Source organism: Schistocerca nitens, chromosome 4, assembly GCF_023898315.1.
Source record: "Schistocerca nitens isolate TAMUIC-IGC-003100 chromosome 4, iqSchNite1.1, whole genome shotgun sequence".
Taxonomy (NCBI): Eukaryota; Metazoa; Arthropoda; class Insecta; order Orthoptera; family Acrididae; genus Schistocerca; species Schistocerca nitens.
Window position 1 is genome coordinate 376,599,744 of NC_064617.1, and position 17,425 is coordinate 376,617,168.

The 17,425-nt window shown below is 40.8% G+C and overlaps 1 protein-coding gene across 4 annotated transcripts in view; it reads right to left on the bottom strand.

Annotated features, from left to right (window-relative positions):
- LOC126253276 (uncharacterized) overlaps window positions 1–17,425 on the bottom strand; it is a 41,462-nt gene that overhangs the window by 12,440 nt on the left and 11,597 nt on the right. The window contains exon 1 of one of the 4 annotated variants that reach the window (XM_049954492.1): window positions 9,114–9,589. The exons of 2 other annotated variants lie outside the window; for them this stretch is intronic. In XM_049954492.1, the coding sequence (XP_049810449.1) occupies window positions 9,114–9,531 (418 nt within the window). In that variant the 5' untranslated portion in view covers window positions 9,532–9,589. Of the gene's footprint in view, window positions 1–9,113; window positions 9,590–17,425 lie in introns of those variants that run through there. One more of the 4 variants, XM_049954496.1, reaches the window with a different exon arrangement.

The window sequence follows — 17,425 nt, forward strand, 5'->3', positions numbered from 1 at the left end:
AAAAAAAAAGGAACAACTTTAGATCCTGACTTTAGGACAAAAGCAGTTCCATATGCCGATGTCGTAACACTGATTGCAGAAATTGAAGACGATCTTTACATATGAGTCTATAAGTTGCAGTAGTAAGCATCAAACTAAAACCTAAAATGGTCTGTAAATGAAACGAAATGGACGACATTTCAAGCCATACAACCTGTAAGCCCAAATGTGATCTCGAATAATAAAATCTTGGAACAAGTTATACGTTTCAAATATCTAGGTTGCGACATCACTTATGAATACAACTATGACGTGGACCAAAAATTAAATATATCTACTTCCGTATATGGAACGATTATAAAAAATTTTGCAGAATAAAGTCAGGAAAGAAACCGAATTGAAGTTTTACAAAATTGTAGGCGTATAAACCTTTACGTAACAACAAAAGGTCGTAAAAGGGATGACGATGTAAGTAAGTATTTACGAATATGTAAGCTAAACGAAAAAATAAAGTAAAATAAGACAAAATGGGTGGAATAGGTAACCATTTGAATGGAGTAACACTCACGATAAAGGCTATACAAGAAATGGAGTACAGTAACAGGCAGTTTGCCTAATGTACGAAGTTAAGAAGAAGACAAAAGAAATATATGTTTCTATGTATATAGACTGATGTGGCGCGTGAAAATTAGTACCAAGGCTGGGGATCGAACCCTGGTCTCCCTCTTCCTAGGCGGGTGTGTTCACGTAAACACACGGATTACCCTTGAACACTCGCTCTCTCTTGAATCCAAATTCTGTACCAAGGTGGCTTAGTGGCTAACACACCTGCCTAGTAAGCAGAAGACACGGGTTCGATTCCTGGCCTTGTAAAGTGATATCTGTATCAGACCAGTCAAGTCTCTGAAATTATGTCATTTCATTTATAGATATATGTAAAGAGACCAAAAGGAAACGTGGCATTCTTAGAAACAAACTGGCCCCATATTCAGAAACTCACAGTTCAAAAAAATGGTTCAAATTGCTTTGAGCACTATGGGACTTAACTTCTGCGGTTATCAGTCCCCTAGAACTTAGAACTACTTAAACCTAACTAACCTAAGGACATCACACACATCCATGCCCGAGGCAGGATTCGAACCTGCGACCGTAGCGGTCGAGCGGTTCCAGACTGTGACGCCTAGAAACACTCGGCCACTCCGGCCGGCGACTCACAGTTCACCTTCGGATGTGTGCTACAACCCGACCGGTCTACCCAGATGCCTAGAAGAACAGTTTTGGGAAAAATTTATTCAGTCGACCCTCGTTTATCCGGCTCTCATTTATCCCGATATTCGATTCATCTTGATCGATTTTTTTTTTCAGTACAGCAACTGTACAGTATTTTATAAACCAGAATCGAAGGTAACACTCGTTAAATTTAAATTTAGCCAACCACCATTCACTGATGCTTGCGCTGTGTCAGATACCAAGCTAACGTTGAGTTGTACGGTACTGTAATCCTCAGTGTAAAATGACGTCGAAGAGAAAGAAGGTGGTAGTGATTACGAGCAAGAAGTTAGATATATTGCGTAGAATGGATAAAGAAGAGTTGTTGAAAAAAATGTCGCTGAACTGCAAAGTTGTCAGAATGGAAGGAAATTGAAGATTTTTGTTCCAAAATTACGTTTCCTGAGGATGGAGTTACTTCCAGTTGTTCATCTACAAATATTACATTAGTGATGACGGATTATCTGAAGAAGTTGGCAACCATTATGAAGACAGTATGACGTCATACAGAAGCAACAGCGCAGCTGCACAAAGGAATAGTTCATTTGGAACGCCATGGGAACATAACTGTAGCCGAACTAATGTTGGTAAAACATCTACATGATAGTGCTGCACACAACAGCATATGAACCTGTCTAAAAATAAACTAACTGGTTATTTCAGTGTATAAGAAGACTATTTTTTTAATTTCACTTAAAACCTATGTTAACATAAAACGTAATTTGTGTGTTTAGCAAAAATAGATTTAATGTACGAGTTTCAACTTACTACATTATTTTCAGAATACAAAAGACTATTATAAGAATTATAGCTGATGTTAATTCTAGAACAGCCTGCAAAAATACTGGTATTTTGACAACTGCTTAACAAATACTGCTGCCGCTACTGATAGGTTTTATGCAACCTGCAATGCCTTCAAAAACCACGCGCTAGATCTTTATATTCTATCGCTTACCACGTGCAGACTATTAGTCCTGCAGAAAAAGTGAGCAAGACCATTTCGCAGGAAATTTAATGTAGTTGAATTTTGGAGTATGGTATGTTTCCGCTAGAGTGCATGCATTTGAAGGTCACCATTGTGCGTTTTCCCTGAATAATTTGAGAAGTGTGGCCTCTAGCGAAAAAGCATCACAGTACAAATTTTAACTACATTAAATTTCCTACAAAAGTGTTCTGTTCATTTTTTTTTCTGTAGTACTAATAGTTTGCGCATGGTGAGGGAGAGAATATGAAAATCTTGCTTGTGCTATTTGAAGTCATAGTGGCTTATATAAAACCCATAGCAAGGGCATCTGAAAAACTCTGTCTATTCATTAATGTTTTTATTTGTTAACGATGTTTCTTGTTTGTTAAAAATAATGCAGTTCTATAGCATTGTATAAGGACCAAAACAACTTTCATAAGGAAATCAAGAGGTTAATGTTAATGCAGATACAATAGTGTAATACATATCTAACGACCTGAAAGCAAAGCATGTTAAATATTTTGTTGCATCTCAGACTGAAATAAAGAACTTTCTGTAAGGCAATTTATTTTACGCGGTTGAAAGCCAGTTTCGTTGTCTTAGTCCATAAAAGAAAGAAGGAAAAGAGGAAACTGATCTCTGTTAATGCTTAATATCAGCGCTGCTTTCAAATATTGCAATGTCTTTTGGAACTGATTCAACTTTACTTGCGATTACTTCATTAACAGTTCATTTTCTCTTAATTATGACAAAACGGAATGTACTCTCAAACGAAATATCCTGTCTGGTTCAAAATGTTTTGTTGTCCAAAGTAGGGGCCTAGATCGCTGAATTTGACAACCATCGTTCAGAATTTTGAGCCATTTCTATGTACAATGTTCCCTCTCGCACTATGCCTACTTTTCCGTATTTAACAGACGCTTTGCCTTACGAAACACACACACACACACACACACACACACACACGTGTTCATAATGTGGTCGATTTACATAAGATAACTTAAACGTGTGATAACAATGAAAGACTTAATGCTTGATAAATGACCTAGAGCAACCGACATTCCCTAAGAGTTAATAAGATCCTTGGAAGAAGCACCACAGCAAAATTATTCTACCTAGTACGAACGCTGTATAAGACACGCAAATTCCATCAGAATTCAAGAAGAATACGGGGTGGTACAAAAGGTTCCATTCAAACTGAACGACATGATACGGTGGCCGAAGTACAACTTTGGATTAGGAATTTCTGGGCCAGTGAAAGCTTTGTAGTGTTAGGTGTACCAAGGACAATCGATGCACTCGCAACCTAAACCTTACAATGCAAAAGGGAGCAAGAGAAGATTCTTTATGCTCACGTTTTGAACATACTTTAATCTAATCAGTTACCCTATATTTTAAAATTCTGAATAAAGTGTTTATTGTCTTTAATGAATTCTTCTACCAGATTCCATAAATGTTTTAAATTTTTCAGTTAGACTTCATCCAAAAATTTAAGTCCTATTAGAAGTTATTTTCCCCAGTGAACGTCTTACTTAAATTTTTGAAGTTCAGGATCTTACTCGCACATCAATAGTTCTTTTAAAATAATGATTTGAGAAAAAGTCAACAAAAATCAACGAATTTTGTATTTTTCAATTTTTTTAGGGTCGGCATACAACTAGTACAAGTTATTGAAAGTGAGCTGATATTGCAAAGTCTGTGATAAAAAGTATATTCATGTACTATACCTGTCAACACATCAGCATCAGTACCTCTTTAAAAAGAATGTCGTAAATCTAAGTCAACGACAAGTAACGAATTTTGTTTGTTTCTTTTATTTTTTTTTTTTTTTAAGGTGGGCATAAAGTCCCCCGTACGTCCCAACCCCCTCCCTGTTGGTAAGGCGCATTACGGAAAATTCGTTGGTATTGTTAGGGTTAAGTTCGCAAACATAATGTACTGTTTACTCAATAATGTCTTACATTTCAGAAGGTGTTCAAAATGGCGACCACCTCTTTCAGCACAGACAAAACATCTTCGTAGAACACTTTGGCACACACCACCAGGTTTCGCACGAATCTCATCAGGCGGTGCAAGTAACTCGGTGAGAAACGTTTCTTCGTCGGGAGTTTCTGTCACGTATACGAGGCTTTTGATCTGCCCTGACAAAAAGACCAGAAGGCATCAGAGTAAGGAGCGAGGTGGTTGTGCAATTGGGGTTCTCCTTCTGGCGTTACGCCAGTTCGTCGATTTAGCGGAAGGTAGACGGATAACTGATTCCGAGGCCTACTCAGTGACATTTTGAATACTGAAGGGAGCCATTCCAGAAAAGTGACCCGAGCTGTTAACTACCAGTCTCAGCTCGCTTCACGATAATGCCCGGCCGCACACTGCCCAAAAAAATACAAGCATTGTTGCGTCATTTCAGGTGGGTGGCTTTTGAATATCCGCACTGCAGCCAGGAGTTGGCCCCTGGTAATTTTCATTTCTTCACTCACATGAAAGAACTGAGTGCATTTATTTGTTCACTCACATGAAAGAACTGAGTGTATTTATTTGTTAATGATGTTTGTCACTAGTGGTATAGCTCTTTCTCGGGCCAACAGCTCGGTTCATGCCATCGATACTAGAAGTCAGAACCATCTTCACAAAGATTGAAAGTCAATTTGGCCTGCAAAAGTGTCGAATATAAAGCGACGCACATATTCAGTGGCTTGCCAGCGATTATAATAAATCTGACTACGTTGTGAATGAGTTTTTTGGGAGTAGCGTAGGGGATTTGTTGGCGGCCAGCTCCTTCTACTCCAATGGCGAACTTCTTTGAAGAGGCGACTGCTGTGTATCCATTACCAATAATATCAAATAATGTGAGTACACGTAAAATCTGACCTCTGTGCGATTTCACTGCAGTAATGCGATGAATGTAAATAAATATTGTATACTGATTTTTCTCTTTGAGGATCCATGGTTATAACAGAGTAAGAATTACAATATGCACCTCAGTGTATTTAACATTTCCTCGTTTTGTGACTAATTTGTCCTTACCTTTCATTTTTACTTACTCCATAGCCACGAGTGCCCTTCCAGGTCCTGTCTGTGGAAGTTATGTAGCATATATCTTGTCCGCCCCCGGTAGTTGAGTGGTCAGCGCGACAGAACGTCAATCCTAAGAGCCCGGGATCGATTGCCGGCGGGGTCGGAGATTTTCTCCGCTTAGGTACTGGGTGTTGTGTTGTGCTAATCATCATAATTTCATCCCCACCGACACGTAAGTTGCCAAAGTGGCGTCAAATCGAAAGACTTGCACCCGGCGAACGGTCTACCCGACGGGAGGCCCTAGTCACACGACATTTCCATTTATTTAGCATATATCTTTTCCTTTGTAAGTCCGTACTGTATGTTCTTGTTTTTCTGGCGTGTTCTACGCCATTAAGAATGCCCTCATTGTGGATCTATTGTACGAAAATCATCTGATGTAATCTAAACATCTTTCCTCCCAAGCCTTTGAATCCGGTCAAGAATTTCAGAATGCTCTCACGGGTTCACCAACCTCGATGGGTAGTATATTAAGCAGAGGGAATTTGTCAGCCTGTTAAGAGGTATAATAATCCGTCTGTATGAATGGTGATTGTGTAGAGAAGTAATACGAAGGTCTAGTACAACTTTTTTCTAATAAACGTGTTTGTACTCTTTCGTTAATTTGTTTACAGTTCAACGAAGTTTGCGTTCCGGTTAGCCTTCGTAAATAACGTTACATTTATGTGAATGAGACTCTTATGTAGAGCAGTGGTTGTCATTGAGACGGTCAACTACTGCTTTCCTTCACGTTTACTACTACTACTACTGTTATTACAGAGGAAAACAGAAATAAGACAAGAACGACAGATTGTCGATATCGAAAACAAAACTGAACAATGCAAAATCAATTGGTGTAACCATTTTGAAAGAATACAGCAAGACCGTCTGTCTAGGATCGACATGGACTACAAATCCACTGGGTAGTGGTGCTGACTGTCCAAGGAGAAGATGGTTGGATTGCGAAACAGGCTGTGCAGCCTACTCCATGAAGTGAAGATGTTGATGATTGTTATTATTATTATTACTATAATAATAATTATAATAATTACTATTATTGTCATTATTATTTATTGGCCTTTCAGTATACAAACACAGTCAGTCTAAAGTTAGTGGGTTGCCTGTCCTTTGAAATCATCAATCTATTTTTTCTACACTTTCTGGGAAGTTTAAAATATAAATTGCACTGACATTGTTAGTAAAACATACGAAATGTAGTGGCATGTAAACCTCGGTAAATCGAAATAGTTGTGCGATCTCCTGAAAAAACCTCGATAATTCGAAGAAATTATATGTGTTTTACTGCACTCGATACATCATAGCGATTGTCAAGACAGACCGCCCACGGGGGCACTGAACGTACGTGAAGAAGGGCGTCACGAATGGTTACAGGTTTGCTTCACTCACGAGAGAGTGTCGTGGAGACGTTGAAATACTTGAATTTCTGGACACTGAGGTGTTCATGTCATCCTTCAAACTGAAGACAGAGTTAATTTGCTCGTTTCAAAATGAAGACAAGATGTGTAGCAGATATTTTCAAAAATCAAAGCAGAAATAATTTTTCTTCCTTGTGTGTAAATGATTATCTGTATGACTTATTACAAGTATAATTTCAGTAAATTGTTTTATCCTGACCTACGAATACTTCTTTATTGCCACAGAGAAAAACATGTATTTCATTTACTGTGAAACTATTCTGGGCTTACATTCGCATCGCACAGTAAGATAACTGTCACCGACGTTCCGTGCACGGTTATCCCACATGACCAACACTACTAGGGCAACAAATAACATCAGATCCACACTATTTTCACTCCAGAAAGACCAATTACGTTAAATCTTCCCACTCCTTCTGACACAGCAGACCAATAATATCTTTTTTTCTAAATTGTGACGTAATACCATCGCCAGTAGAAGGGTTGCGACGAGATACGAGCGGACCATCGTCGGCACAGTACACCAGCAGAACCACAGGACGGTCTTTGCAACAGGGGCCGAAGTGTCGGTGACAGATCTACTACAATATGACGACCTTCTATGCCCCGGGACCTTTTACGTTCACTGACTCTGCGGAATCCCACACACAAACATGTATTTCATTGTTCTTAATTTAATTTTCCTGATTTACGCGTAAAAGCTAACACTATTCATGTTACTTTAAATTCAGTCGCGAACTTCAAGCCTCTCCATACGCTTCCAACAATTTCATCATCTTGATCTGTTTAAATCGTGCTAAAGACAAAGAGAGTTCTAATATGCAGTTCAGTATTATGAATCTGGACGTTTAGTCTCATGCAATCCAAAGACTGTTGGTCGATTCTCAACAATTTTCTTCTGCTTTGGTTTTCTAATCCCTCTTAAATGCGCACCAATATGATAACTACTGAAGATCTTTGCCCCCACATGTATCAAAATACAGAGTCACGAAAATGTTGGCGCTGATTTTCTGCCGCTTATGCAATGTCACGTTTTATAATTCAGTATATTATTTTGAAATTTATACATTTTCTATTTGAGTGCACTAAGATTATAATAAACTTGTTTTTTAATTTTCTTAAGTTTTTATTTTTATAAGGATTGATTATACGCTAATGTCATTTTTATTTTCATATGAAGCAAGCGAATCTCGCAGCCGACTGAATTCCGCTCACTGTGGTCCGCAAACTCACCAATATTATGTCTGCCACGCCGGCGAAAGACCGTAAGAAGACGCGTTACAAGACCTCGTGCAGCTGCTGCTCTGTCTTTTGTGAACAATAACTTTTATTTTCACTCATAAAAGTTTGAAGGAAAGAAGTGTTCTCATCTTTATTAGCTCCGTCGAAAATAATTTAATGTTTATTACGTAAAATGTATTAACTCATCAGTAAAACAAAAAATTAATTGTTTTGGAGGTAGCACGATTTTTACAAAACGAGCAAAAAACCCGCAAGTTGAAGAAAAAATTTGAGAGAACCACCAAAAAATTTTTTGGCGTTAACAGAGTCGAGTCAGCTCGATTGCCCGATTTGAACTTAAGGCACTTCTGGGGTATAACACATTCCGCAAGCCCCTACATGGTGTATAATGGAGGGTACCTTGTCCCACTGATAGTCGTCGCCTTTCCTGTTCCGCTCACAAATACAGCGTGCGAAGAAACGACTGTCCGGATGCTTGTGTTCGAGCTCTGATATATCTTGTCTTTGTGGCCATTACGCGAGAGTTATGTTGGTGCGAAAAGAACATTTTCTTCCTTCCCCTCCCCCCAGGGTTTACCACTTGAGTTCAAGAAGCAGTTCAGCAATACTCGCGTACTGATCGATCCTACCGCGCCTCTGATTTGCTGTTCGATCCTACCGCGCCTCTGACTTGCTTCGATGTCTTTCCTTAATCGGATCTGATTGGAATATCAAACACTCGAGCAGTGGGTCGTATAAGCGTCCTGTACACGATCTCTTTTGCGCCGATTTGCAACGTTACACCTAGATATTTATTTGACTATACTTTTTCAAGCAGTTTATTTCGAATAGAGTATTCCAATATTATAAGATTGTTTTTTCTACTATCTACATTAGCTTAGATTTTTCCACTTTTAGAACAAGCTGCCATTCATTACACCAAATCGAAATTCCTTCCCAACCGTACTGTATCCTCCTACAGTCACCCAAAGATGACACTTTCTTGTTCCTTATAGCGTCATCACCAAACAGCTTGTTGCTCACCCTATTCCAGCCGGGCCAAGTGGAAGACACTGAATGGGATGGCGAGAAACGTGGAGTTCCGGAATATCCGCTCCGTGTGCAGCAATTATGTACTGGGAACCGCCAAGAAGGAACTAGAACTCACGTGTTGAAGAGCTGCAAGTTACCTTTAGCGGAAGGTATTGCGGTCCTGCACTTGCCCAGCCGGTCGCGTTGCTGGCCAGGAGGACATGTCTTCAGCGTCGGTGTCGCGTTTACCAGCGACCTGTCCAGAAGGCCAGATTCCGTTTCATTCCCGGAATCCGCAGTATTCGGAGGCTCCTGTCGTGGTCGGCGTCCTTCGTCATCAAGAACGACCGCCACCTCCGAGACGTTTCTTACGAGCTCGAGGAACTCTTCAATCAACGCGTCGTCGGACTCATTATGCGGCGAGTTGCAGCCGGTACCATTCGATCGCGGCCTACCTGAGACCGCCTCCACCACGCTGATGAATATGTGGAGAAGCTGGTCCGGTGACGTCAGCGTCTGGGGAACCAGCGCTAGAAAACAAATCATACACGCCACCGATACGCGTGGGTGCTGCATGTGTTGAACGCGAATTCTGACTACTTACTTCCCCAAGCAAACTACTCTGTCGAGACCGTCTGACGAGCGACAGCCACCTTATCGGTGGTGACCTTGCTTCTGGTTCACCGATGGAGAAAACAAGTGCGGTCTGAACGGGTGGCAATGTAGATAAAGCACAGCCTTAATAAACAGGGGAATGCGCTTTCAACACACTCGTCAGCGAACTTTCATAAAAGTGTTAGCGCAGATGTGAGTAAACGGCTGCATTTTCAGCACATCAGTTATCATCATCATTTATGACATCAGACTACCAAGTCAGTGCGAATAAATCACCACTACACCACACACACAAATAAAAAGAAGCTGGTGAAAGACGGAAGTATGCACGAGATCCAAATGTTGGTGACCCAATCATTTTTTCTACCCCCCCAGATGTGGATATTCGGCCGCTACATACAGTTCTACATCTACATGGATATTCTGCAAATCACATTTAAGTGCCTGGCAGAGGGTTCATCGAACCACCTTCCAGTTCTCTATTATTCAAATCTCGTATAGCGCACCATTCAGATTTCCGTACGAGCTCTGATTTCCTTATTTTATCGTGGTGATCGTTCCTCCCTATGTAGGTCGGTGTCAACAAAATATTTTCGCATTCGGATGAGAAATTTGGTGATTGGGATTTCGTGAGAAGATTTCGTCGCAACGAAAAACGCCTTTCTTTTAATGATGTCCAGCCCAAATCCTGTATCATATCTGTGACACTCTCTCCCATATTACGCGATAATACAAAACGTGCTGCCTTTCTTTCAACTTCTTCCATGTACTCCGTCAGTCCTACCTGGTAAGGAACCCACACCGCGCAGCAGTATCCTAAAAGAGGACGGACAAGCGTAGTGTAGGCAGCCTCCTTATTAGATCTGTTACATTTTCTAAGTGTCCTGCCAATAAAACGCAGTCCTTGGTTAGCCTTCCCCACAACATTTTCTATGTATTCCTTCCAATTTAAGCTGTTCGTAGTTGTGATACCTAGGTATTTAGTTCAATTTACGGCTTTTAGATTACACTGATGTTTAACGAGTTCCTTTTAGCACTCATGTTGATGACCTCAAACTTTTCGTTATATAGGGTCAACTGCCACTTTTCGCAACATTCAGATATTTTTTCTAAATCGTTTTTCAGTTTCTTTTGATCTTCTGATGACTTTATTAGTCGATAAACGACAGCCTCATCTGCAAACAACCTAAGACGGCTGCTCAGATTGTATCCCAAATCGTTTATATAGATAAGGAACAACTTTAACACTATACCCTGGGGAACGCTAGAAATCACTTCAGTTTTACTCGATGACTTTCCGTCAATTGCTACGACCTGTAAGCTCTCTGACAGGAAATCACAAATCCAGTCATATAACTGAGACGATATTCCATAAGCACGCAATTTCACTACGAGCCTCTTATGTGGTACCGTGTCAAAAGCCTTCGGGAAATCCGGAAATACGGAATGGATCTGAAATCCCTTGTCGATAGCACTCAACACTTCATGTGAATAAAGAGCTAATTGCGTTTCACAGGAACGATGTTTTCCAAGCCCATGTTGACTGTGTGTCAATAAACCGTTTTCTTCGAGGTAATTGCCGGCCGCGGTGGCCTTGCGGTTCTGGCGCTGCAGTCCGGAACCGCGGGGCTGCTACCGTCGCAGGTTCGAATCCTGCCTCGGGCATGGGTGTGTGTGATGTCCTTAGGTTAGTTAGGTTTAAGTAGTTCTAAGTTCTAGGGGACTTATGACCTAAGATGTTGAGTCCCATAGTGCTCAGAGCCATTTGAACCATTTTCTTCGAGGTAATTCATAATGTTCAAACAGAATATATGTTCCAAAATCCTGCTGCATATCGACGTTAATGATATGGGCCTGTAATTTAGTGGATTACTCGTACTACCTTTCTTGAATATTGGTGTGACCTGTGCAACTTTCCGGTCTTTGGGTACGGATCTTTAGCGTTCAGTTCACAGCGCAGTCCATAATGGAAATTAAGGAAATTTTTGTTCGTACCATGATATTCATGATGTGCAATATCCAGAAAGTACGTAACAATAATAGGACCACTGGTATGACGAACTACACCTCAAAGACAACATGAATGTTATTCACTCGCTAAATAGGTTCAAAACAAACATTCCAGGCAGTCATTTGATGGCAAAATACCTGTAAAACGACGTAAAAAGGGTTTTGAACATAAAGTTATGTAAGCCGTCTGAAGATGAATTTTGTAAAATAGAAACTAGTAACGGTATTTTTTAAATACAATAATACAATACAATACGTCCATGGTTCGAAGAGTAATAGGGTGAGTTCACCGTACTTCCCTGGCCACCGTACTTAAACCCGATGGAGACCTTTAGGAGCCACCTCGATCGGGCTCTTCTCAAACGAGAAACCTAAAAGAGCTGGCCACGACAGTGGAGTAGGCATGGCTCTGCATCCCTGTCGGTACCTTCCAGGACCTAAGTGAGTCTCTCCCTCTACGTCTCGCACCGGTCCACGATGCAAAAGGTGATTATTCAGGCTTTTGGCAAGTGGTCATATTAATGTGACTAAGCACTGTAGGACACGAACGCGATTCTTTTCTGCATTAAGTGCGTACATGAAGTTCATCATGTGCTTTGCTACGGAACTACTAACAAGTGTGATTTGCGATCATTTTCCCGTATATTAAAATGAATATCCTCACCCTTTTTCTAGAATCTTGTAACGAGTGCAGGGCACAAATTTCCTAAAACATCGTTTAGATCATTTCTCCATCCCACTGAAATGTTACAGGCTCAGATTCCTATTAAGTAACTACTTTTATTTTGAATTTGAATGAAACTAAATTGTTGATGACAACAAAAATTTGAAAACCGAAGAAAATAAAATCTGAGTGGAACTAAACTTTAAATGACAGCACCAATCTTAAAGCTGAACAAAATAAAACGATCAACATGTTGCATGTCTCTTAAACTTGTATTGTTTCTGTTAGACGGAAATTTCAATAATGGAATAAAGTCTGAGAATGATCATAGCGGAACACACCGAATCAAAAAAAGTTATAATTACGGTTTGTTTCTCTCGGAGGTGGACATCCAGTGATAACACAGTCGACCCCTACCCCACCCAGTGCGTGGTCGGCGGGAGGCAACTTTCAAGTCTTCAGTGGGAACCATCTATTTTATTGCAGATTACGATTCTACGGCAAAATCTGCTTACGTTTTATATGAAGCATTTGCTTCGTTTCGCCACAGATGGTACTGTAATCAGGAAATGGGTACACAATCGTAATTTACGACACGCTACTCAATGACCCTTGAATATCCAATGGCACGTAGCACCTCTCCTGTATGCTGCTACGGGAAGGACAGGACAGTATTTCGTAACTTCAAATTGGAAACTTCATTGCAACTTTGTATTCCTTTGACATACTCGACGCGCCGCTGTGGCCGTGGCTCGAAGCGGACGCTACTCTACTTTTCCAATTAGAGTAAGTGTTCAAACGTAGTACCGCCAAGTTCAATACACTTAGTGATCCGCGTTTCAAATGACCGTACACAGGTCAGAAGCTTATCTATATCTACATCTACATCTACATCCATACTCCGCAAGCCACCTGACGGTGTGTGGCGGAGGGTACCCTGACTACCTCTATCGGTTCTCCCTTCTATTCCAGTCTCGTATTGTTCGTGGAAAGAAGGATTGTCGGTATGCTTCTGTGTGGGCTCTAATCTCTCTGATTTTATCCTCATGGTCTCTTCGCGAGATATACGTAGGAGGGAGCAATATACTGCTTGACTCTTCGGTGAAGGTATGTACTCTAAACTTTAACAAAAGCCCGTACCGAGCTACTGAGCGTCTCTCCTGCGGAGTCTTCCACTGGAGTTTATCTATCATCTCCGTAACGCTTTCGCGATTACTAAATGATCCTGTAACGAAACGCGCTGCTCTCCGTTGGATCTTTTCTATCTCTTCTATCAACCCTATCTGGTACGGATCCCACACTGCTGAGCAGTATTCAAGCAGTGGGCGAACAAGCGTACTGTAACCTACTTCCTTTGTTTTCGGATTGCATTTCCTTAGGATTCTTCCAATGAATCTCAGTCTGGCATCTGCTTTACCGACGATCAACTTTATATGATCATTCCATTTTAAATCACTCCTAATGCATACTCCCAGATAATTTATGGAATTAACTGCTTCCAGTTGCTGACCTGCTATTTTGTAGCTAAATGATAAGGGATCTATCATTCTATGTATTCGCAGCACATTACACTTGTCTACATTGAGATTCAATTGCCACTCTCTGCACCATGCGTCAATTCGCTGCAGATCCTCCTGCATTTCAGTACAATTTTCCATTGTTACAACCTCTCGATACACCACAGCATCATCTGCAAAAAGCCTCAGTGAACTTCCAATGTCATCCACCAGGTCATTTATGTATATTGTGAATAGCAACGGTCCTATGACACTCCCCTGCGGCACACCTGAAATCACTCTTACTTCGGAAGACTTCTCTCCATTGAGAATGACATGCTGCGTTCTGTTATCTAGGAACTCCTCAATCGAATCACACAATTGGTCTGATAGTCCATATGCTCTTACTTTTTTCATTAAACGACTGTGGGGAACTGTATCGAACGCCTTGCGGAAGTCAAGAAACACGGCATCTACCTGTGAACCCGTGTCTGCGGGAATGTCAGCACAGGCGTTTCTAAAGCCGTCACCGTGTCTTCGCGGTCTGTTGGCATTTCCTAGTACACCTTACCTTTTAAATATCCCCGCAGAGAAGAAATGTGGTGACGTCAAATCCGGTGATCTTGTGGACCTATTAATAGGGCCACCTCTGCCAATCCACTGACCACTGTAAACACGGTGTAGTAACTTCTGTACTTCAATTGCGTAATGCGCTGGGCAACTGTCATGCTGAAACCACATACTTTATCGAACCTCCAGGGCAACATTCTGCAGTAATTTCTGTTCCAAAACCGTTCGATATTTGCGTCCATTCAACCTGCTATCGATAAAATATGGATTAACGAATTTGTTCCCCATGATGCCACACCGTATGTTAATCCTATCATGGTTGGCTAATGTAGACTCATCGGAAAATGGTACCTCGGCAAAGAATGTGGGAGTCGTTTGCATATGTTGATGTGCCCATTCACAAAACGTTATCCTGTTATGGAAATCGGCGCCATGAAATTCTTGATCCAGTACTACGTGGTATGGATGATACTTATGACGATGCAGTATTTTGAGAATACTAGATACGAACATACCGGAATCGCTTTTTAATTTCCGGACGCTTATCCGTGGGTTGTGGTTCACTGCCGCTAGTACAGCTAATTCATTAGCTTCTCCTGTAACAGGTTTGCTTCGTTTCGTTTTGCCGGTCTGTACGCTGCCACCAGACATAGTTAGTTACCTTCACAACCTTGTAATAGAGTGAACGAGAGCGAGCTTTGTCTGAAAACACTCGCCGTTTAAGCCAACAGCAGCCTCAACATTTCTCCTACATTTTCCGTAAAGCAGGATCTTTTCAGTTTTTTCTTCGTCCACTTGCACGTCTGTTCTCTACATGACAGGTAGATGTGCAGGCAATAAACACTGCGCAAGTACTGAAATGTTTAGGAACCGCCATGCGTTCTACGTCAGGACGACATGTGAGCTCCGGTCGCGGTGTACTGCCTGTTATAACACGTCATAGTTCGCTAACGGCCAAAGTGGTGCGTCAGGTAGTCCCCTGTTCGATACGTAGGAAGAATACAACCGTGCGAAGGGGGCTTCCTGTCGGGAGTAATGAAATACTCGCCTGTCCTACCCTCGCAACATCGAGGTAGAGTCTCATGTGCCATGGGATATTCAAGGGTCATTGAGTAGCACGTCGTAAATTATGATTGTATACCCAATTCTGTTCCTCCGATTACAGCGCCATCTGTGGCGAAACAAAGAAAAAGCTTCAGACAAAACGTATGTAGATTTTGTTGTAGAATTGCAATACGCAATAAAAAACAGTGGTTCCCTTAAAGATTTCAAAGTTCCCAGCCCCGCCACCTACGCACCTAGTTGGATGGCGATTCGACTGTGGTATCGGTGAATGTCCGCCTCCGAGAAAAACAAATAGGAACCATAACTTTTTCTGATCCAATGTGTAGCTTTCGAGATATTTCAATGTCTTCAATTAAAATGAACACCCTGTATATTGTTGTTGTTTATATAAGATAGGACGGGTCACAGACAAAGGCAAAGCAGTCGTTTAGGTATAAAAACTGAATAATATTGCAGTCGATCTTGGGGCCCACAAAGATACGTCGGTTATCTCAGTGGAAGTATACAACTGTCCAAATAATAATGAAATATCTGACATTCTCCCTTAACTTTGAGTGAACACTGTAACGTTGTTGCTTAATTTGTTCTGGCGGTGCTGATGTTCAAGACCATAAAAGTGGTTTAAGAGCTGTGAGCTATCTGAGGAAGTTAACCTTGCATTACTGTGCAACTGTTTCACCAGGTATCCAGTCTAGCTTACCAAATTTCCAACCAGACTAACATTAATTATAATCTTTTAGTACTCATCTTACGATAACCGGTGATATATTTATAAAAAGACAATTTAAATCAAAATAAATAAATCAGTTTATATTTGGACATTTATTTTAACATTGATCATTGTTCCGTTAAAATTTCAGCATATCAAACTTGATTCATAACTAAACTGGTGCCTTATTTAGGATTGTGTAAATGTGAGTTTGTAATCTTACGGAACACATCAAATAGGGAGCCAAGATTGGGAGACTACATACAACACTGCATTCATAAAATAACACACGAAGAACGTTGAAACATAAGCAAGAGGAAATTAACCACAACCAACCGATCAATTTTTACCCAAAGAAGTTACGTTCGTAGCGCAGTCCTGTCCGTCATGAAATTACCACACACTGCTATACTAAATTCATACTAACTCTCTGTGAAATCTTCCCGAAAAGAATAGCTGAGGGCTACTTTGCTGCTTACACCATATTCTTCACGTGGTCAACTTGGTTTACACAAAGAGTGTAACTCCTCAATAATTTTGATAATTAAAATAAATTACATCGAAACGCAATTTACAAAAGAAAAATCTTGAACTGGTTGCTATCGTCTTACTATTAACCTGATGGGTAAAACAGTGGTATAAGCACGTGGTACTGGTCTCACAAAGTACACCCCATGTGGGTTGAACATAAAGAAAAGTTGCTATATTGAAAAATCTCACGCACATTCGCATTTAAGATTGATGATCATAGTTAGAGTTACTGATCAACACGTGGTTCCACTTTACTCACAAAGCAGTGACAAAGCAACTATCGGAAGATATTCTGAACTTTACACTCGAATTACACTGCGTTGCAACTTAAGATAACATTAGATATTTTAGAGCTAAACCTGAAATAAAGGTGATTAAATTTTCAGTTAGGCTGAATTTAAGAAAGCCATTGTCCTACGGACTTAGCAGAGACGCGCTTAGCTGGAGATCTTACCACTTCAGACGCTCGCCACGGACAGACTGGCGTGGGTCTCTACCGAGGGTGCTTCACAGATACAAACGGAAGTGACCATAGAGGCAGCTTCCTATACAACATACTAAGAATAGAAACCTCTCTGCTTTTAGAAAGTGTAGCTACCTGTTCCGACGTTGGTCCTACTGTTCTCTAGCAGACAGGCTTGTCTGCTACCATCAAGTATGCAACTAGAAATACATTTGCTCATTCATCCTCTCACACAGAAGGGAAGGGGGATGACAGTATCTTATCATATTTAGTATATAAAAGAAAGCGGATGTAGGTTCCGTATGAGACTGTGTGACATGAATTACATATAAACTGTGTTTTAAAGT